This window comes from Gopherus evgoodei, chromosome 5, assembly GCF_007399415.2.
Source record: "Gopherus evgoodei ecotype Sinaloan lineage chromosome 5, rGopEvg1_v1.p, whole genome shotgun sequence".
Taxonomy (NCBI): domain Eukaryota; kingdom Metazoa; phylum Chordata; order Testudines; family Testudinidae; genus Gopherus; species Gopherus evgoodei.
In genome coordinates this window covers 42915248-42939082 of record NC_044326.1, presented here as the reverse complement: position 1 = coordinate 42939082, position 23835 = coordinate 42915248, and the positions used below count along the sequence as shown (strand labels likewise).

Below are 23835 nucleotides of genomic sequence, written 5' to 3'. Positions count from 1 at the left end.
GACCCTCTGCAGGCACGACTGCGGCAGGTCAACTGGAGCCGCTTGCGGCCCCCCCCCCCGGCAAAATGCTGCCCCCTCAATAATCCTGGTGCCCTAGACGATTGCCTAGGCTGCCTAAATGGCAGCACCGGCCCTGAGTGTCCACAGAAAGACTTGCACTGAAACAACTAAATCGACTTAAAAAACAGATCAGTGCAAATTTGCACGTAGGACCAATCCATTCAAGAGTAAAATTTTGCTTTTTATTTGCTGCAGTGTAAACAGCAAACATGTTGAAGATACAGCACTATCCCATATAGATTTGAAATACAGTACTGTTTTCTTATTGATATAACTTTTTTCCTTTTTTCTTTAAAGAAACCTCCAGTGAGGAAATGCCATCTGTCATCTCTCCATATGGGGAAACTTTTCTTTTCAACAGCCTTGCAGATGCCAAGGTAAATTGAAAGGTCTTGGTGTAAATAGTATAGTGCAGTATGTTGTTTGTTGCCCACACTCCCTACTGTGTGAATGTGTGCGCACACACTATTATATGAATTACTTGTACTACAAATATTTAATGGACTAGTAACTTTGATATAGTGAAGAGTGAGATGCACTTTGTTTTTCAGCAGTAGTAGGCCTTGCATGAAATAAAGCTATACCAGATCAGGCTGGTGGTTCATCTAATCTATTCTCTGTTGCCAATACCAGATGCTTTAGAGGAAGATGCAAGAAATCTGGCAACAGACATTTATAGAATAACCTGCCCCAACAGAAGTTTCCAACTCATCCCAACCAGTTGGTATACACATTCAAGTGTGAAGCTGTCCTAGTATCTAATGTAACTATAGGTATTCTCATTATCAAATGTCTAATTCTCCTTTGGATGCTCTTGTCTTCAGTGATATATTGTGGGAATGAGGTCCACTGATCAATTGTGTTATATAAAAATATTTCCTTATCAGTATTAAAACTAGTTGTGTTTTTGATTTTTCACTTTCTGTTCTTGTAATATGCAAAAGGATAAATAGTAGCATCTGAATTCCCTTCTCTGAATTAAATTTTCCTTATACTTCTATCATGTCCACTCTTATTCATCTGTCTCTTCTCATAGGGGAGTCAAATGTTGTTGTCAATGGGGAATCCTCATTGAATGGAGGTATTTCAGGTGGGGTTCTGCAGAGTTTAGACTAGGCGCCAATCTGTTGAACATTTTCAACAGTGATCTAGAAATATAAAATCACTGCTGATAAAATTTTGCAGGTGAGGCAAAGATTGGTGGAGTGGTAAATAATGACATCCTACATCAGTGCTCTTCACTATTTTTGAATTGGAGGCCACTTTGGCAAAAACCCTTCAATGTGAGAGCCACATCAACTACTAAATTAACACATTGCTTACTATTCCTTCTGATTAATGTTACAGAGCCACTTGTGTAACTAAAACAAAGTTTACTTGTACAATAAATGATACTCCTTTTATAAAATAATAACCAAGAAAATATATGGAATTAAAAAGGCACCTATGTGAGTAAACTTTTTAAAGAATAATGCAAACCTTACTTTAAAAACTGGATGACCAAAAGTGTGCCTGTTCCTCCTTGACTTTGTTCATGGAGTAGTATTTGTAATCTGTCATCACAATCCTAGTAAGAGAGTCCAAATGTTGGTTGGTCAATTTGTTCCTCTGTTTTCTTTTCACTCTTGTGGGTGGAGCTGAGGATGAAGGGTTTGGAGTGTGGGAAGAGGCTCAAGGCTGGGACAGAAGGTTGAGATGTTGGGTGGAGGGCTCTGGCTGGGGATGTGGGCTCTGTGGTGGGGCTGGGGATGAGGAGTTTGGGGTGCAGGTAGGCTGCCCCGGGGCTGGGGCCAGAGGACTCCCCCAGCCCTCTCCTTGCCAGCAGCAGCTGGCTCTAGGGGAAGAGGCTCTTTTTCCTCCCTGCCGGCAGGCAGCATGGAGTTCTGGGGAAGGGGCTGTTTCTCCCACCTGCTGGAAGGCAGCACAGGAGCTCCGGGTGAAGAGGCCCCCTCTGGCAGCAGGGAGTTCTGGGGTCAGGGGAGAGGCCCACAGCAGCCCTGCAAGCCCCAACTTGCTCCCCTCCACAGTTCCCATGCACCTCCTACCTCTATCCTCTCCAGGTCCCTGCTGCGTGGCTCTTTATAGCTGCTGTTTGGCTATTTATAGCCTGATGCATGGCTGCGCAGCTTAGAGGGAACTTAGCAAGCCAAACTTAGGGTCCATGGGAGCTGCCATTGGCTCACGGGCCTTGCAATGAAGAATATAGTCCTACAAAGGGCAATGTGGATCTTCTGGTAAACTGGGCCAATTCAAACAAGATCTGCCTTAGTACAACCAAATGTAAAGTTATATAGCTAAGAACAAGGAACGCAGACCACATCTACGGAATGGCTACTGTGTCTTGGAAAGTAGTAACTTTGAAAAGGATTTAGGCGCATAGTGGGCAAGCAACGGAACATGAGCTTCCAATTTGGTGCTGAATGTCTTGCTAACACTGATTATTTAATTTTGTGCTTGAGGCTGAAAATACTTTAAAAATGAATAAAATGCATCTTCTATACTTGTATTTAGGCTAGAAGTCTTTTTCATCTGCTAAGTTATGTTTTTGCAGTATTGGGAATGTTGAAACTTATTGGTAATGCTACTTACCCTGGTTAGAAAACTTACAAAATAGAATACAAAAACATAAGATGGTTATCAACAATCTCCTTCTTTTTATAAAGGCACTACATGTAAAAATATTCTACCATTAAACAGGCCATGTACATTGGATTATCTGCCTAATAGAATGGAATTGCTATTTCTTTACAAACTCAGATCTCATTAAATACAACTGTTCACAATATAAACATGAATAATGTTGAGACTTTCTACAGACCAAAAATAAGCTGGTATTCTTAGTGTGGATAATCAAAATTTCCAAGTTGTTAAAGGTAACACATACTACTAATGTTCGGCTGCATCAGAATATGGTTTGTGGTGGGAAAAGACAGGTACTAAAATTTACTGAGAAAATCAGAAAACGCTATAGATAGTCCAAAAATCCTAGGAATGCATAAGAAAATACTATATAGTTCTTAAGAATTATCAAAGTCTGTGTAACTCGTGTGTGTGTATATATGTATATGTATGTATATGAGTGTGTGTATATGTATATATATATATATGTGAAATGTAGCAAACTAGTATTCTGGACTAGTTAAAGCCTGATCATTGTATATTCTAAGTGGCTGGGTGTTAGATGTTGCACCGTTGGGACAGGAAAGGTGTCAAGGGAACAGCTGGAAAGAATAGGCTGCAGTTTATATGGGCAATGTCTGGGGAAACCATTAAGCAGTCACTAAGGAGTTACAGCTGAGAGATGAATCAACATGAGGGAGCTGGGAATTCAAGTGGTTATCTACACTGAAGATTCACTGGAAACCTGCCTGAGTTAAACCAGGAGGGAAGGCAGCAGATTGGAGTGGAGATGTCTGAGGAGCTGCCTGAGCAAGAAATGGTTTTATGTATTGATTAAACTTTAGTAGAAGTCAAACAATCTTGTTTTAGAAGCTACTTTTAAAAGGTGTCCAATCTGAGGAGTCAGTTTTATATATAATGTGTGTGTGTGTGTGTGTGTGTGTGTGTGTGTGTATTTTATGGTTGGCCTGTCTTTCTGTTGTCGAGATACAACCTTCAAATGTAAGTTTGATGTACACCCCACCTCTCTCCAGCAACGATAATGCTGGAAACTAAAACCTTCCTTTCTATCGCCATTTAGCTGGATATGAGTGCAATTCAAAGCTTAAATGGGTTCATTTATATGCTTCCCTGGGCCCACATATCTACACCAGCGACACCATCACAGGACCTAACCAGATCAGCCACACCATCACCGTTTCATTCACGTGTGTGTCCATCAACGTAATATGCGCCATCATATGCCAGCAATGCCCCTCTGCTATGTACATCGGCCAAACTAGACAGTCTCTACGGAAAAGGATAAATGGACACAAATCAGATATTAGGAATGGCAATATACAAAAACCTGTAGGAGAACACTTCAACGTCCTTGGCCACACTATAGCAGACCTCAAGGTGGCCATCCTGCAGCAAAAAAAACTTCAGGACCAGACTTCAAAGAGAAACTGCTGAGCTTCAGTTCATCTGCAAATTTGACACCATCAGCTCAGGATTAAACAAAGACTGTGAATGGCTTGCCAACTACAGAACCAGTTTCTCCTCCCTTGGTTTTCACACCTCAACTGCTAGAACAGGGCCTCATCCTCCCTGATTGAACTGACCTCATTATCTCTAGCTTGCCTGCATATATATATATATACCTGCCCCTGGAAATTTCCACTACATGCATCTGACGAAGTGGGTATTCACCCACGAAAGCTCGTGCTTCAAAACATCTGTTAGTCTATAAAGTGCCAAAGGATTCTTTGCTGCAGTTAAACTTGTGACATTAACCATAGAAAATGTTATTGTAGAAAAGATATTGTTGGTTATATTTCAAGGTAATCAATTTTGTTGTCTATTTTTTGGTATTGTATTTTTTCTCTTATGCATGTGGATTAAATTTGTTGTCTCTGGAGGCTGCCCAGTAAATAGTTAGCTGAAGTTTATTTTTTAAAAAGGGAAAAGTGAATATTTGTGAAATACTTACCTTTAAGTAATTTAGTCTTTATTTGGAAGCATTTGAGATCACCTGTCCTTGTATGCAAAGAAGAAGTGCTTAAATGTCATAGTGGCACCTTTACTAATGTGGGGTGTCGCATTCCTGATTTTATATTTGCAAAAACGTTGAGGTAATTTAGCAATCCAAACCAAATGCATGTCTCTATAATTGATTTCTTCTTTCTAGGAAATCTGCGGAAATGAATTCTTGGCTTTTGAAGAAAAACTTGAAGATAAAGACGTGACTGAAGAGCATTGTCTTCATGATAAATCATGGTATTACTTATGAATTAAGGACAAGTTTAAACCTATTCTCACACCTGTCATCAACTTCTTCATTGAAATTCAGTAAAAATGGTTGACTTGCACCTCTGGGATCACAATCAGGATGGCATGTTTATGGAGATCTGACTCCTCCCCAAAATCAGTCAGAGTTTGTATTCTATAACAATCTGGGAACATCTGCCCCCCAGTTCCTGATCTTTGTTCAGACTTAAGTTGATGTAGTTTGAATTGCTGCCTTCTGCTGGTAGTCCCTCCCATGAAAGCAGGGAAATTGTGAAATTTATCTTAGATATTTTCTAGGAGGCCATTGCCTGCATGCTACCTTCATCTTTCCTTCCCCCCCAACAATGCCAGTACTTACTTTTGGGGTGGGACTGTGACACTTACCTGATGCTCCAGCCCCAATCTACAACATATGGGAGCTGTCAACTGATGCCAGTTTGCCCACTGAAGATTTTAAAAGGTTGACCTGGTCTCACTTGGAAACAGAGACCAGGCCACAACTCCAAAGACATGACTGGGGTCCAGTATGATGGGGACAATGAATTCCCTTTGAAGTTCTGCAAAATTTATAGAATCATAGAAGATTGTAGTGGGAAGAGACCCCAGGAAGTCATTCCAATCTCATAATGAACCAATAAGTATTGTGTTACTGCTAAACAATGATTGGGCATGGTAGGATTCACTCTTAGTTACTATTAAAATAAATGTGGTTTGTTTCAGTGTAAGGTCTCTAACCTCATAGCATTTAGAATGACTGTTTGCATAAATAAACAAAACTGTAATAATAATAATTATTGTAATGTACATATTTAATGAACCAAGAGTAAAATTCTGTTGTTTTTCTTCTAGTGTATTTAATATCCAGAAAGGGAAAGCATCATCTGAGGACCATGTGAAAAATGAATTGATATCTCAAGAGGATACATTTATGTTTCCAGAACAACTTGCTAGTGAAACTGAATATACTACTGTGGAAGAATGTTCTCCATATTTAAGAACAAAAAAACATAAAGGCCAAAAGTATTCTTCATTCCCTACTAAGAACCGAAGCAGAAATCTGGAACACTCTGTTAAAGAATCAGTTTATTTTCTGCCATTTGATGATAAACAAATTATCACCCCGAACAATTCAATAACACCCTATGCCTGTTTTTATGGATCGTCGGTAAAGAAGGTTAAAACAGGGTGGTTGGATAAACTGTCACCTCAGGGGTATGTAGTTTTTTCTATTATTATTTCATACATCTTATGTTTGCATGTTATGAAAATGAGTTATATTAGTCTATAGTCCAAATAGGGGGTAATTGTTTTCTTTTGGGAAAAAGTATGGTTTATTGGGGAACAGATGTGAACATTAGTAATAAATATGGTGTAGTTTTTTTCTTTTGAATTCTTTTCAATTTTTGAAATAATGTTGCTCATTACAGAGATTGATTGATTGATAGGCGCACTTAAGGAAAGATACGGTTTTTTTTGTTGGTTTTTTTTTTTTAATGAACCAGTTAGCAAGCCCTTACAAATTACAGCTTGTGAATTCTGCTATAAATTGTTATTGTGTCTTATCCTGAAACTTTTTAGAAAAGTTCTTCTTTGGACCACAATGAGAATTACAATGGACTCTGGTGTTTGTAAGATTCCATTTACCAGACTTGTTGTAGGTACATATGAAAATCGTTTCCTAGATTGGAAGCATTGCTGTTTCTCAGGCTTTTTGGTTCCAGTGCTTCCCTATCTTCTGATCTGATTCATAGATTTTTTTTTTTTTTTTTTTTTTTTTTTTTTTTTTAAGTTCAGGAGGCACGATTTATTTTCTGGTCTAACCTTCTGCAAAGCACGCACAAAAGAACATCATCCGTCACCTGAAGTCCATAACTTTTTTGAGTTTGTTTGTTTTTTAGAAAGATATCTAGTCTTGATTTAAAGACCACAAAGGCTGGAGAATCCACTATATCCTAGTTAAATTGTTCTAATAGTTAATTACCCTGTTAAAATTTGCAGCTTTTTATAATATGAATTTGACTAGGTTAATTTTTTTAATAATTGAATCACTTTCCTTTTTACCTTTTTGTGCTATATTAAAGAGCCATCTTTCCCATGTATGGACTTGTAGACTGTAATGAAGTCACTTAATCTTATCTTCAGTAAACTAAATACATTAAACTTTAAGGCAGTTTTTCCAGACCTCTGATCATTCTTGTCTCTCTCTTCTGAACTTTCTTTCAATTTGTTCACACATTTTTTTGAAGCATGGGCACCTGAATGGGACACGATATTCGACTAATTCATAGATTCCAAGGCCAGAAGGGGCCACTGAAATAATCTAATCTGATCTCTTGTATAACACAGACCACAGAACTTCTCCCAAAAAATCCTTGCAGCCCATTTTTTTTTTTAAAGGAAAAAACATCCAATTTTGATTTTTAAAATTGTCAGTGGAATCCACCACAACCCTGGTAAATTGTTCCTATGGTTAATTACTCTCACTGTTTTTAAAAACTCATGCCTTATTTCTAGTGTAAATTTGTCTAACTTCAACTTCCAATCATTGGATCCTGTTATACCTTTCTCTGCTAGATTGAAGAGCTGACTATCAAATATTTGTTCCCCAGGTAGGTACATATAGTCTGTAATCAAGTTGCCACTTTACCTTCTTTTTGATAAGCTAAATTGAGATCCTTGAGTCTATCAAGGATCTATCTATAAAACATGTCTTCTAATCCTTTAATCATTCTCAGGGCTCTCCTTTGAATTTACTGTTTGCAAAAGATATCAAACTGGCATAACATTAAATAGTTACCAGAGCCGTGCAGAACACTTACATTGTAATTCATGTACCAATGAACTGAGTCATGTGCTCTATTTAAACTCCAAGTATGTGTCCCATACTTTAAGAAAAGCTGTGTAACGAGATACTAAATAGAACTTGTACCCTGAGAAATCTATTTTATGTTCATTGCAAAGGTGGAGCTTAAAATTAGAGCACAATTTTTCTCTCTCCACTTAATTCTCTAAAAATTATAAAGCCACTCAGTTTACTTGGTATATAAAATTGAATTTCCTTTTTCCTCTGCGCAGCATGTTGAGGTAGTACTTGTACGATTTACTGACATTTTTAATGGAAACTGGATTTTACACTGGCCTTTTCAGGTTGAGAACAGTTATGATTTATTGTTGTCATAAAATACATGTTAGTTAATTAAACCAGAGCTGCTGCTGTTTAATTAAAGTTTTGATAAACTCTCACAGTCTACTGATCTTAAAGCAAAGCACACATTTAGCAGGAAGGGAAATAATGTTGGGAAAAGAGATTTTAGAGAGAGGTCTCATTCTTGTTTAATTAACTGTTTAATAGGTTTTAGAATTGAAACTCGTATACAGATAACTAATGGGCCGTCAACATTTTTAATGAACAGAATGGACTATTTCAGGTTCATGTAATTTTTTAAAAATTTATATAGAGTTTATCGTCTCCATTTGCTCTTAATAATCATAGAATATCAGGGTTGAAAGGGACCTCCGGAGGACCAATCCCCAACTAAATAAAAAATACACACCATGTTAAATCACTGCAGTTAATAATGCATATTTTTTTTTAATGGAATTTTGTTTCATATTGGACTTGGTAGTCCATGGCCTTGAGTAGGTGCAAACTCTGGGAATAGGAGTGTGGGTGGTAAATGGCTTGTTGGTCATGTAAACTGTGTCCTGACATGCCCTTTTTGGGGGGATGGCAATAGGGTGACCAGATGTCCTGATTTTATAGGGATGATCCTGATATTTGGGGCTTTTTCTTATATAGACATCTATTACCCCCCATCCCTGTCCTGATTTTTCACATTTACTATCTGGTCACCCTAGATGGCAATGAGCCAGTTCCTACAGGTTCTCAAACTTCTCTCTTGGGGTTCCAAGCAGAGGTGAAAGTAGGCCGGTCCGGTCCGGCGTACCGGCAAGAGCCAGTACACAGCCGACCATACTGTCAGGGAGCAGCTTCCCTTGGCCAGTAATTTAAAGGGCCTGGAGCTCCCAGCAGCAACAGGAGCCCCAGGCCCTTTAAATCACTGCCAGAGCCCCGGGATAGTGGCGATGGCCAGGAGCCCTGGGGCTTCGGGCCGCTACCATGGGCCTCTGGAGGTGATTTAAAGGTCCTAGGGCTCCCAGCCGCCTCTACTGCAGCTGGAGCCCCAGGCTCCTTAAATTGAGATTTAAAGGCCCCACCTCTTGTGGTTTGAAGCCCTGCCCCCTGCTCAGGACTCCAGTGTACCGGTAAGTCCTTTAAGTTACTTTCACCCCTGGCTCCAAGGCATCTAAAACCTTAACTCTGTCTCCATGAGGAGCAGCCAATCCTTGATCCTCTGTACCTGTGGATCTTGTGTTCCTTTTCCTTATGACTTCTGGGAACATTGAAGATAGGACAGCAGCAAACCAAATTGGGGAACATTCTCACTTTTGCTGAGAGATTCCCAGGAAGGAGTGTGTGCCTCATGACAGATGACTGAAGGGATAAGGGTGCAAATAATTGGCATGGACCTGAATACATGATTGCCTGCACTAGTTCCTGAGCCCACTTGGACTTCAGAACTTTTTCAGGGGTCCTAGTATATTATTATTCCAGCCATTTCTTCCTGTGGCTCTCATCTGAGAGGTTTTCTTTCCACTGTCTCTGTTTACTTTGTAACACTTCTCATGGTGAGCTCCCATTTTTCTTTAGATTAAGAATCTGTTTTAGCATTCTTTGGATGATAGCAAACATTTTGATGAGAGATTGAATAAAGGAGTATTGGATGTTTTCAGAGTCTTCTGTGGCTTTGGCATGTACACATATAGCTTTATGTTCAATAATAATTCTATAAAATGTACAATTGATTTGAGTAATAATTCATCAAAGGGGTTCATCTTGTGGTGGGCGCCGGAGAGGGGCTGGCTTTTAAAGGGATGTTATCAACATAAAGAAACACACACCTATCTGAAATTCTTCTCTTGTTACAAATGCCTAAGTGTCTCTAGAACAGTTTTGGGAGAAATTGTTTCTTCAATTTGCTTATTTTTTGTACTTGAACACTGTATATTGAATTACACTGTTTGTCCTGTTTAGATGGTTGGTTTCCCCATTTGTGTGTGTCGAAACACCAGCATGGATGACAAAAAGATTTAGGGTGAAATCCTGATTCCCTTGAGGTCGATGGCAAAAATCCCATTTATTTCAATGAGTCAGGAGTTTGTCGTTTTGAAAAGCAAGAAAATGTGGCTGTAAAACTGCAGAGTTTCAGAAGTAGAATGATTTTAACAGTTTTTTTTTTTAAATTACTGAAGATAAATTGGATAGTTTCTCATTAACTCTTGCAGTCTATTATTGCTGTTTATGAACAGCAGAGATTGAATTTACAGACAGATATTGGTTGTCAGATCCCTCCGATAAAGAATGACTTGCCACCCATTCTCTGAAGTTCACCTGGGAACCGACGACAAAATATTTTAGCTGATCAGAACCATCGTGACTGATCATAAGGAGATAAACAGTGTTAAACATCAAAAATGTCCCAGACCATTTAAGGCTTTGTAGATGATCAACAAGTTTGAACTGAACCAGACACTCTTATGTCAGCCTTTTCCACGTGATTAGTAGGCAACTATGTTTTGCATCAGTCCTAGCTTTTGAGGTATCTTAAATGGTAGATTCAGACTGGAAGTGATGGATGCAAAATTACTTTGGCAGAGTCCATGTTGCAGAGGAAGGATTATGGTCTCTTGGCCAGCTGAAGATGGTGGTAAACACTCTGGGAGTATATCAGTACCTCCGGGCTATGGTAGAGTGTGGCTTATGCTGTTGAGTAGTAGTTTCTTTTAGGGTATATCTACACTATGAAATTTGGTCGATTTTCTAAAAAATCGACTTCTATAAATTGATTTTATACAGTCGACTGTGTGTCAATACTAAGCGCATTAGGTCGGCGGAGTGTGTCCTCACTACCATGGCTAGCATCGACTTACAGAGCAGTGCACTATGGGTAGCTATCCCACAAATCCCGCAGTCTCTGCTGCCTACTGGAATTCTGGGTTAAGCTCCCAATGCCTGATGGGGCAAAAACATTGTTGCCAGTGGTTTTGGGTACAAGTCATCAGTCGCCCCTCCCTCCATGAAAGCAACGGCAGACAATCGTTTCGCGCCAGACACCAGGGCGATTAGAAGAGCACAACAAGGCATGCTGCACATCTGAGAGGCTTTGAAAACCAGTTTCATGACTGGCCAGGCTTTGGTGTGACAGTTGTGTGTGTTTCTCCTTGATGCAAACTCGTCCTCTTTGATTTTAATTCCCTGCAAGCCAGCCACCCTCCCCTCTTTGAAATAAAGTAACTATTTTTTTGAAACCATGCATTCATTCTTCATCTCTCTTTTTAAAAAAAATTAATAACGGACAAGGTAGCCCGGATGGGGTGAGAGAAGAGGGCAGGACAAGGCCACATTACTTATTGTAGCCACACTAAAAATCAAACAGTTTGAATGACAGCCTTCTGTTGCTTGGGCCATCGTCTGCAGTGGAGTGGCTGGGTGCCCGGAGCCTCTCCCTCCTGCCCCCCGATGTTCTTGGGTATCTGGATTAGGAGGCTATGGAACATGGGGAGGAGGATAGGCGGTTATACAGTGAATGTAACAGGGGTCTGTGCTCTTGTTGGCTTTCCTGCAGCTCCAACAGATGCTTCATCATGTCTGTTTGCTCCTCAATTAGCCTCAGCATTGCATCCTGCCTCCGCTCTTTGTGCTCACTTAATTCTTTCTTGGCCTCTGCCACTGAATGCCACAGCATTAAGCTGTGTCCTATCATTGCAAGAGGACTGCATGAGCTCGGAAAACATGTCATCATGAGTGCATTATTTTTGCCTTCTAATCTGTGATAACCTCATGGATGGAGATGATAGGGGGAGCGCAGAAACATTCTACGCTCTACGATTCTGTGGGGATTGCATGGTCACCTGTGCTGCTGAGTTTGCCACACTGACCAAACAGGAAATGAAATTCAAAAGTTCCCAGGGCTTTTCCTGTGTACCTGGCTAGTGCATCAGAGTTCAAACCGCTGTCCAGAGCGGTCACAATGGAGCACTCTGGGATAGCTCCTGGAGGCCAATACTATCAATTTACATCCACACTACCCCAAATTCGACCCAGCAAAGTCGATTTTAGCACTACTCCCCTTGCCGAGGAGGAGTACAGAAGTTGATTTTAAGAGCCCTTTAGGTCGACGGAACAGGGTTGGTTGTGTGGACACAGTCATTTTTAAATTGACCTAACGCAACTAAATTTGACCTAACCCCGTTGAGTAGACGAGGCCTTCACTTCCTGTCCCACTAGTGGGATGTACTGACATGGAAGTACAAGTAGATTTTGTCTGCAGGGATAGGGAGATGAGATGTGAGAGAAAACATCTTGCTTCTTCCAGATCCCATGTGGTTTAAAATTCATTGCCTACTAAGTTGTAAAAGTAAATTACTAAAAGTGCTTCAGTTTTTATTTTTTAATATTATCAATATAACTAAAAAAGGTGGTTGTGATAGGGAAGATTATAAAGTTTATAAAAATATGAAATATATCATAAATAAATTGGCAACACTGCACCTAATGGTAGTGATCATTTTTTTTCTTGTGTATCTGAAATCAATATTTTAAAATATTGAAAAGATAATGTGGCTGAACTGAAAAATGAGACTGTTCTAATTTTGTAAATGTTTAGGCCTAAATACTAAATACTGAATGCTTCCACTCATCCTATTGTTCTCTATTTGCTACTGGGAACTTTTCAATGTGGTACTAACTTGCTTTTTATAATCATTTAAAAATATTTAATTTTTAATTTACAGAAAACGTATGTTTCAGAAGCGCTGGGTTAAGTTTGATGGAGACAGTATTTCTTATTACAATAATGATAAGGTAAGCACCTGTGTGTGTGTGTCTGTTTAAATAAGTATGTTTTGGTTTCCTACCATTAACTGGAAAGGTAAAGTGCAGATGAGCTATGCTTACTGTAACATAAAAGAATATAGACTCATACATTCTAGGGTCAGAAGGGACCAATGTGATCATCTAATCCGACCCCCTGCACAAAGCAGGCCACAGAACCCTACCCATCCACTTCTATAATAAACCCTTAATCTCAATGTCCGAGTTATTGAAGTCTTCAATTTGTGGTTTGAAGACCTCAAGCTGCAGAGAACTTAGTATTTGTTTATAACTTGTTTCTAAATAGTATTTTCGCTTGCAAAATATTAGGGTGTGACACTATATTAAATGTTTGAAGATACTGTTGGGATCTTCAGCTAATATTTCTTTTTTTCTGATCCCCTTCCTGACCTTTCCAGAGACGTATTCTCAGAACTTCTGATGTTTTTGTAGGAGACATGTACTGCAGAAAATCTGCAAAACTGAACAAGATCATGCAAACCACACTGAAGGGTCAAATTCTATTTAGCCAATGGTAGTGACTTTTTTGTCCTGGCTTGTCATGGCAAGCTGAGCATGATGGATCAGCACTGATAATCTTGAAAAAGGGATTGAATTTGGCACACATTTTTTTCATTAATCAGTGTGTGGTTTCTGTTCCTAATTTTAACTTTCTTCTGGGAATCACCATATTGGACAAGACTGACTAGCTTTTATCTCAGTTCGCTTGTATATAAAGCCAACAGTATTCTAAGCTGTATAGTGCTATGGAATTGGGGAGTGGAAAGAATTTCTTCCTGACCCTCACTGGCTATTGGCTTATACTTCCAAACCTGAGAATTGATGGCTGCTAAACTTTTGCCACAGTTAGTGTAAATGAAGCAGCTCTTGTTACTCCCACTGCTGTGTGTGTGTGTGTGTGTGTGTGTTGTCTTGTGTTGAAAAATCTTATTAAACTATTTGTCTTGGCAACTGTGAATTCCATAGGTAAGTTATCTTTTGATATATGTTGTACAAAATAACTTTTTACCTGTTTTGTTTTAGTTGTATCAGCTTTTCATCAAAAGACGTCTTGTTCCTTGTTGATAACTGGTTATATAGGAGTTTTATGTAACGTTTCTTTCTACTACTCTTCCAGATCACTGCTAAATATATTGAACACTATCAGTTCCAGGACTCATCCCCTGGGTACCTAGACATTTTGATGCTGAAAGCTGGCCATTTATTCCTGTTCTTTCCTTCCTATCTCTCAAGCAGTATTCACCCACAAGAGGACTACCTCTTGCCCTATGGTTCACAAGATCCCGAGCTGCTTTTAAGTAGAAGAAAATGAACTGAACTAAACTCCAGTTCAAGACACACATCTCTGTGTGTATGTGTGTGTTGGGGCTGAGAATATATGGATATGAGTTTATTTGAAACACCAAGAGCATTTTCTGGCAAAGAAGCAGTAGGAGTGCCTGTCTAAAACAAAAACATCAGTGACCAAGTCCATCTCTCTTTGAAAAGGCTGTGACTTTTCTGAAAGCTATGGTGGAGACCAATAATCAAACTCCTGTAGGGACTTTATATTATGTTTATTTAGATCCTTAAGAACAAATGAGAAATTTATAGCATAGAATGGTCTGATATACTACCAGGGCATAAGGACTACACTGAAGAGGATAAGGAGATTAGACAAAAGCTGAATGATTTCTTTTCATGAATCTTCACCATGTAAATTAATTGGGGAGAAGGCCTACCCAAGATTACTTTGTTATACTCCATGTAAAAGTAAGGCATGATCAGGGGGATGGAGAAAGTGATAGAATAATTTCAAGATTCAGATGGCAGTGAATCACTAGTCCTATCTGGCATTCACTCGACAAAGAAAAGCCACTAACAATATAGAGAATTCAGCATTTAACTGAAGCATGGTCACCATTGTAACTAATGTGTTGAAGAGAAAAGGTGCTAAAACTGACTTTATTATCGATTTTATTGAGCCATACATCTGTACTAGGTAAAACAATTAAAAAGATAATTGAAGATTAACACTTGGGATGAGAGCTTCCCTGCCACCTCAGCGCTTACCACATTTGGTGCAGGAATGGGAGAAGCCAGTCATAAGGATGCCTTCTGAGGATCCCTCATAAACCCCAGCATAGGTTGGAATGTGTTTTGGGGAACAAGGCAATAAGGAGCCTATAAAAGCCTGACTTAACATCTCCTTAGCCCCTGATTCTTCTCACCCTTGGATTAGGAAAGCATATTTTTGCTGGATACATATGCAAACTGACCACGTGACATAGTCATACTTATGCAGATAATTGCAGAGCCTGTAGATCTCTAACTACACTAAATATCTTGACAATGAGGAGTCCGGTGGCACCTTCAAGAATAACAGATTTATTTGGGCATAAGCTTTTGTGGATAACACCCCCCCGCCCACTTCTGCAGATGTGTGGAGTGAAAATTACAGATGCAAGCATAAATATACTGGCACATGAAGAGAAGGGAGTTACCTTACAAATGGAGAACAAGGCCAATTCAGTCAGTCAGGGTAGAAGTAGTCCACTCCCAATAACTGATGAGGAGGTGTCAATACCAAGAGAGGGAAAATTGTTTTTGTAGTGAGCCAGCCAGTCTCAGTTCTTAATCAAGCCCAAATTAATGATGTTCAATGAATTGTAACTCTGTAGTTTCTCTTTGAAGTCTGTTTTTTGAAGTTTTTTTGTTGCAGGATGGCTACTTTTAAATCTGTTAGTGAATGTTCAGGGAGATTGAAGTGTTCTCCTACTGGCTTTTGTATGTTACTATTTGTGATGTCTGATTTGTGTCCATTTATTCTTTTACATAGAGATTGTCCAGTTTGGGCAATGTACATGGCAGAGGAGCGTTGCTGGCACATGATGGCATATATCATATTAGTAGATGTGCAGGTCAATGAGCCCCTGGTGGTGTGGCTGATGTGGTTTGGTCCTCTGATAGTGTTGCTAAGGTAGATATGGGGACAGAATAGGGAACGGGATTTGTTACAGGGATTGGTTCCTGAGTTAGTGTTTCTGTGGTGTGGTGTGTAGTTGCTGGTGAGTATTTGCTTTACGTGGGTGGGCTGTCTGTAAGTGAGGACTTGCCTGTCTCCCAAGGTCTGTCAGAATGAGGGATCATTTTCCAGAATAGGTTGTAGATCATTGATTATGCACTGGAGAGGTTTTAGCTTGGGGCTGTACATGATGGCCAATGGTGTTCTGTTATGTTCCTTATTAGGCCTGTCCTGTAGTAGGTGACTTCTGGCTACCCATCTCATTCTGTTAGTGTGTTTCCTCACTTCCTGACCTGCCCATCTACTAATGTGATATATGCTATCATGTGCCAGCAATACCCCTGTGCACTGTAGTATCCGGGTTCCTTCCAGTAGTGTGTTGAGCATCATGACTGAAATCTGTATGTGTGTTTCAGCCTCTCACCAGGGAGAGAATTATGTGTGCAGTGTTTCTTCTAGGGTTTTGTTTTGAGATTTAACTGCAGGCTGAGGATAACAGAGATAAAATGCAATGTTTTATTGCCTGTAAGCCCACAAGTCACTTTTAATAGTTATTCCTTTATTTTAAAAGCGATCTAAAGAGTCTATGTATATATAGAGTCTTATCTTCATGGTGGTGTTAACTAGAGTGTGGATAACTCAAACTAACACCTCCCAAGTTAACATAGCTCGGTTGAGAACAGTCACACTCAAAACAACACTCAAGAAACACAGTGTGAATTTTATTAGCTGCACAGAGTAGCTGCATTTCTCGGTCCAGAGCACTTGAGCTTTAACCCATACCTCTGACAGGGCAGCTCGCTCAAGTTTAAAGCACCACTTAACTTGAACTAGAGATTTTTGATGGGTGTTGGGTTTGGGGAAACACAAGTTATACCTGGAACCAATGCTGCAGTGAAGACAGGTGTTCAGTGTGCTCCTCTGTGCAACATCTTCAGAAATCAGGTTCTACTCTGACAGAGAATGTTTTCTGTATTTTAAATGTTTAGTTTCATACTGTTTTCACAAATACTAACACAAATTAATAATAAGCAAATCCATATTGTGAGGTGCCAAACTAACCAGTTTTATGTAGCTACTGCTAGTCCTTGGCAGCTTTTAACCATACACAGCATTCACAGATGTATACTAATGCTGGGTAGATGCTGAGAAGTTTAAAACTATTTCTGTATTTTATCTTGGAACACTACATATGCTAAATTGCCTTGTCTGCTTCACTTTAATTGAGAACTTGCAGAAGGTGACGGAGTGAGAAGGAGAAGTTTGCCAAATGGCAAATAAGTTAAAAGAAAAATAAAGAGGTGCAGGGAGTGAGGGAGTTGTATGTGTGACACCCCCACACACTTATACTCATTCCTTCTAAGCAGGAGGGTCTTATCGAGTTTTCTGAACCATTTTCTCTGACCTTGTTCAGCAATATCAAACCAGTAGAGTGGTTCTTTTTTAATAAGTACACATTTTTCTTTCTCTCATACCCAAATATAATATATGAAGAAAAATGTCCAATTTCCTGCAAGCAGTCATTGTCCTTGATACTGATCGTCACTGAGCCACTGATGCTGCTCATTTCTTATATGTACATAGGCTTGAGCAAGCTAGTGTGGTGAGCAACATCCTGTGTGGTTACATCCTTAACTGAGTGTGGTTAAGCGGAGAGAGTTTTATAAAAGGAAAATGCAATCTGAGGCTGCTCTTCAGCTACCAAATCTGCATGTTCTTTTTGTCTCAATGTGCTGTCTGTTTTTGATGGAAGGAACTACAATTCCACGAAACCTAAATTATAGTAAAGCAAAAATGTTGGTATGGTAAGGTAATTTCAAAAGTGTGAGGAGCTGGGACATATTAATTAGAGCTGTACTGAAAATGGTAAATCCGTTTCGTGTATGATTTCAGAATCTTATTTCATTGTGATTTGGAATGAAAACAAAAAATGTAAAAATTATATGTAAAACAGAATGCAGGTGGTGGTTGTTATTGAAAAGTCAAAATGGTTTGTTTTGAAACAAAATTCTGCCTACTGAGCTGAAGGAGAGCTGGGAGAACTGGCTCCTGGCTCAGACATTGCTTTCAGAGTCTGGCCTGCCAAAGAGCCAGGAGCCTGGAAGCTGGGGCCCCCAGCAGTTCTCCAGGCTGGCTGCTTAGGAACCGGCCAGGCAAGCTGTGAGGGAACCAGGGACGGTTCTGTCAGAGCTGTGTCTGGGTTCTGTCAGACCTAAATCAAAATCAAACCACTTCCACAAAAAGGCTAGATTTTGATGAATCTGCCCTCTCTGACAGAAAATCCTTCCATCTGAGAACTTCTGACCTGTTGTGATATTAATATGGGTACTTCTTGTGAGGAAGGAAATAGCTGAATCTTTCTCATTTGATTGCTTATTTAGAAAGGTTTCGAAAATTGTCCTGATCAGAAAAGAATTTTTTTAATACTAGGCGTTTATTTCCTGTGCATGAGAAGTAGCTTTTGATAAATAATTGATAAACTATTGCAGTTTCATTGCCTTTACAATATGTACAGAGTGCCGCTGGATGTTAAGATGTGCTGATTTTGCACCGTGCTAAAGCTTTACTTTTCACTTTTCTATCAGCTGATACATGCTCAGAATTTGTCATTTGTGTTTACCCACCCTAAAACAGAGTTTGCATTCCCCTATCTAGAGGCCAGATAAGCAAGCTCAATTCCCTCAGTCCATTGTGGACTTTCAGTCCCCTTGTGTAGGGGCTTCTCGTGCTATACCAGAGGGAGTCTTTCTCTCAGATGTAATAGTTAGTGTAACAGCAATTGCTTGAACTTTCTTAGAGATTTAAAACACCATATTAGGTTTTGTTAAATGCATTGATCTTCTAGTGAAAGAGTGGAGGTGAGTTTTCAGCCAAGGAAGTCTGCAGTAACTTTTAATTTTGGGATATTCTTCCTGTATTGGGTGAGACTGTGTTTAAAATTAGTTATTTGCTCTTTCTGCTGTCTCAAATTCAGGTGAATAGATAAAACCCAAGCATAACAAGTCTAAATTCAATGTCATGACCATGTGAGTGTGCATGTTTACCTTTCAACTGTGGTATTCTATTTCAACTCATGAGAGGAAATAGCATAAGGTTGACGGTGGAGGTGGAGGTGAAGGTGGTAAGTGCAGCTCAGGTGCTTTGTGTGATATAATCTTCTATCACATCTAAGCCACAGGAGTCATAAGTGAGAGGAGTGTTCTAGGTAACTTGTGGCAGAGAGAAAAGAAGCATCTGTACAATGTTAGTTTGCTATTGGTTGTGCTTCTGCTGCTCACATTTGTCCATCTCTATCTGCACATACCTAGTAGCTGTATGTTCCAAATGTCTTGAGATGAAAAAAGGGCTGGTTATGCCAATGAGGCATAAAGGCCTGGGGAAACATAACAGTGTAAGACCTATGTAAGGCCTGGTCTACACTACGCATTGAAACCAAATTTAGCAGCGTTAAACCGATTTAACGCTGCACCCGTCCACACAGCGAGGCCCTTTATATCGATATAAAGGGCTCTTTAAACTGGTTTCTGTACTCCTCCCCGATGAGAGGAGTAGCGCTGAAATCGGTATTGCCATGTCGGATTAGGATTAGTGTGGCTGCAAATTGACGGTATTGGCCTCCGGGCAGTATCCCACAGTGCACCATTGTGACTGCTCTGGAAAGGAATCTGAACTCGGATGCACCGGCCAGGTAGACAGGAAAAGCCCCGCGAACTTTTGAATTTCATTTCCTGTTTGCCCAGCGTGAAGCTCTGATCATCACGGGTGGCAATGCAGTCCCAAATCCAAAAAGAGCTCCAGCATGGACCGTACGGGAGTTACTGGATCTGATCGCTGTATGGGGAGACAAATCTGTTCTATCAGAGCTCCGTTACAGAAGATGAAATGACAAAGCATTTGAAAAAATCTCCAGGCTATAATAGACAGAGGCCACAGCAGGGACTCAGCACAGTGCTGCGTGACAAGCGTAACGGAAAGCCAAAGAATCAAATGGATGCTCATGGAAGGAGGGAGTGGGGACTGAGGACTGCAGCTATCCCACAGTCTCTGCAGTCTCCGAAAAGCATTTGCATTCTTGGCTGAGCTCCCAATGCCTGAAGGTTCAAAAACATTGTCGGGGTGGTTCAGGGTATATCTCATCAATTTACCCCCCCTAGCACCCCCCCCCCCCGTGAAAGAAAAGGGAAAAAAATAGTTTCTTGCCATTTTTCAGTGTCACAGTATGTCTACTGCATGCTGCTGGTAGACACGGTGCTGCAGCGCTGAACAGCAGCACCCCTTCCCTTCCTTTCCTGATGGGAGACGGTACAAAATGATGGAAAACTGTCATCAGCCCGTGAGTGCTCTTTATCTCGCTAAAAAGTCAGTGTTTCTTATTCCTACATTCTTTTTAACTTCATCACACAAATGGAGGGACACTGCCACGGTAGCCCTGGAGGGGTATGGGAGGAGGGAATCAACGGGTGGGGTTGTTGCAGAGGCACCCCCTAGAATGGAATGCAGCTCATCATTTCTGCGGGATCTCTGAGGCTCTGACCCAGAGTGGCTGTGCTCTCCGGCTCTCTAATAGACTTGCCCCATATTCTAGGCAGGACTGACTCTATTTTTAGACAAAATATAAAAAAGGGAATGACCCGGGGAGTCATTCCCATTTTTGTCCATGTGCCCCCGGCTGACCTCAGCGAGGCCAGCCAGGAGCACCCATGACAGCAGCAGACAGTACAAAATGATTGATAACTGTCATCGCCAATTTTCAATTGCAAACGGTACAAAATGATTGATAACTGTCATCTCATCGCCAATTTACAATGGCAGACAGTGCAATAGGGATGGTAACCATCTCTGCTACTTTGAAAAGGCAAATGAATGCTGCTGTGTAGCACTGCAGTACCGACTCTGTCAGCAGCATCCAGTACACATACGGTGACAGTGACAAAAGGCAAAACATGCTCCATGGTTGCCATGCTATGGCGTCTGTTAGGGCAATCCAGGGAAAAAGGGCGCGAAATGATTGTCTGCCATTGCTTTCACAGAGGAAGGATTGAGTGATGACATTTACCCAGAATCACCCGCGACACTGTTTTTGCACCATCATGCATTGGGATGTCAACCCAGAATTCCAATGGGCGGGGGAGACTGCGGGAACTATGAGATAGCTACAGGATAGCTATCTACAGTGCAATGCTCCAGAAATCGACGCTCGCCTTGGTACATGGACGCACACCACCGAATTAATGTGCTTAGTGTGGCCACGTGCACTCGACTTCATACAATCCGTTTTACAAAAATGGTTTATGTAAAATTGGAATTATCCCGTAGTGTAGACATACCCTAAGTGTGCATAAAAAGAATGGTTTAGTGCATAGGGCACTGGACTGGGATTCTAAAGTTATAGGGTCAGTTCCTGGCTCAGTCACAGACTTCATTGGGCAAGCTGCTTCTTTATCTACTCTGTGTTCAGTTCCCCATATTTAAAAGTGGGGATTCTATTTCCCAAAGTCACAGGGTTTTGTGATGATAAAATCCAACACAGAATGTGAGGCATTCTGAAATTATGGTAGCGAGGTCCATATAAATATTTGGAGTGATAGATTTCAGCAGCATTTGTATATTGTCCTGCATATATACATTTCTGTTATGCAACTCAATAGATTAACAATCTTTTGATTTTATAAAAGTATACAGTAAGACATCTGCATGGCACTCCAGTGCCTTTGACATAAAATACAAAACAAATAAAAATAAACTGAGAGTAGTAGCCAACCCCACCAACAGCCCCAACGCAACTAGGCCTACAAAGTCTCTCTGCTCCTAATGCTGTCCTTTGGGATCCTTTCCTGTGCCCTCCTCCCTAAGGGCATTGTAAACCTGGATCTGTGTGACCTGTGCTTCTGGACTCAAGGTGTCCAAGCCCATGCTTTAGTGTCCACTCTGCATTGTAAACCTGGGCTTACAATTGCTGGGCCTGGGTGTCTCAGCCATGCAAATGCTGAACTAACCAGACCTTTTGATTTAGTTCTGAGGCTTGAGCTATGCCCTTGCTACAAAGTGATAGGGCTGGGATGCAAGTCTCAGCAGGCCTTGGACTCGGACCCACCTGTCAGTAGGAGCCTAGGCCCTTAGTCTTGAGTGCTTGCTGAGCTGAATCAGACATGCGTGGATGGTAGAGGGGGTTGGGCTCAGTGACTGAGCTGCCAAAATCATAACAAAACTTTTTTTATAAAAAGTTCTGATTTAAGGGATGTGCCACAGTATCTATTTTTTGTACCAATAGGGTTACCATGCATCTGTATTTTCCTGGGAGGAATTTTAATGAGTACCCACCACCTTGCCCGTAGCCAGCCCCTGCTGCACCTCCTGCCCTGCCTGCAGCCATCCCCTGCCACACCACCTCCTTGCCCTAGGGTGACCAGATTACATGAACAAAATATCGGACCACGTGGAGGGACAGGTCTGGAGTGCTGCTGAAACGCAAAAAAAAAAAAAAAAAAGAAAAGAAAAGCCAAGCCAGAGTGCCGCCAAAGAGGGGGAAAAAAAGCCAGGTACTCACAAGAAGAGTGGCTCGGAGCAGCCCGAGCAGCAGGACGCAGCCCAGGCCCAGCAGAGCAGCTGGAGACCCAGCAGGCAGCAGCAGGAGCTCCAGAGCCTGGGGGCGGGGGGGGGCAGCAGCAGCAACAGGGCCTGTGCCCAGGGCCAGGCGGTAGCCCATATGGCTCCCGCAGCACAACTCCCCCAGCAGCCAGAGGAAGAATTACATCAGTTCCTGGCCAGAGACCATCAAAGCTGCAGCTTCGCCTCGCAGGGAAGCAGGTTAACAACCGGTTCTAAAACTGCTTCAGAATTTAACAACTGGTTCACATGAACCAGCTCCAGCTCACCACTGGTTGGGCTCAAACCTGAATCTGGGTTTACAATGCAGTGTAGATATACCCTAAAGTCTGAGTAAATAGATTCTCCTTGTAGTATGCCCCATTTGTCAAAAGACCTGGACTCTTTTTAGATAAAGGAAGGGAAACTTTCCGAAGTAGAAGGTCTCTGATGGAGAACATTCTACCACTTACTTGCTTCTTTATTTTTTTATTTTGAGGGGACTGTAGTATGAAAGCCATTGTTGATTGCAATACTGACAACGTGGCACATGGGGGAAGAGTGTCTTAGGACAGCTTAGATAAAACTCATCTAAAGTTACCAACAAAATAACTAGCTTGAACATAAAGGATGGGATGAACATTATTTTATTTTATTTTATTTTATTTTATTTTATTTTATTTTATTTTATTTTATTTTATGGCTAGTTGGAGGGGATGGTTTAAACCATGAGCTGTGGTGGTAAGAGGAAATGTAACATTTTAGCAATTTCTAATTGCAGAATTCTTTCCGTCATAAGCCTGTCTTTTCTTGTGTTTTAGATGAAGTACAAGACGTTTCAGTCCCAAAGTCAAGAGAAATAGAAGTGCCATCTCTAATCTGCCAGTAAAAAAAAACTTGGTTTTACAGCAGCTGTGTAGCTAGTCATAGCTACAGGGCCAGTTCTGGTAACTAGAGTTACCAAAGTCTTTCCATTTATAATTTCCTGTTCCAAGTTGCTCAGAAGTTCCTAAAACTTCACCTTCATTAAAATTTGCCAGGTCTGTTCTCTGCCCTGAAGGGGTGTATTTTTTCAATTTTGGCAAAATGCATTTGTATTTCTTGCTCCCAATGTCCAAAATGTGTTACCTGTTGAGGAGAGGAGAGAAACAAAGTACAAAGAAAAATATTTTTTAGCAAATACTATGAAATAAGAATAGTTGTTGGTTATATTAGCAATCTGATAGAGTAATGCTGCTACAGTACTGAACATAGCCAGTAGATGCCTGCAAACACCGGAAAATAATTATATGAGTGCTTTTAGAAAGGGCATCTGCTATTGGAATTTGTTACCTTATGATTC

At 40.7% G+C, this 23835-nt stretch overlaps 1 protein-coding gene across 2 annotated transcripts in view; it reads left to right on the top strand.

The window, feature by feature from the left end:
- ARAP2 (ArfGAP with RhoGAP domain, ankyrin repeat and PH domain 2) overlaps window positions 1–23835 on the top strand; it is a 210458-nt gene that overhangs the window by 34737 nt on the left and 151886 nt on the right. For both annotated transcript variants that reach the window (XM_030564509.1, XM_030564510.1), the window contains 4 exons: window positions 358–437; window positions 4850–4938; window positions 5800–6162; window positions 12805–12874. In XM_030564509.1, the coding sequence (XP_030420369.1) occupies window positions 358–437; window positions 4850–4938; window positions 5800–6162; window positions 12805–12874 (602 nt within the window). The remainder of the gene's footprint in view (window positions 1–357; window positions 438–4849; window positions 4939–5799; window positions 6163–12804; window positions 12875–23835) is intronic.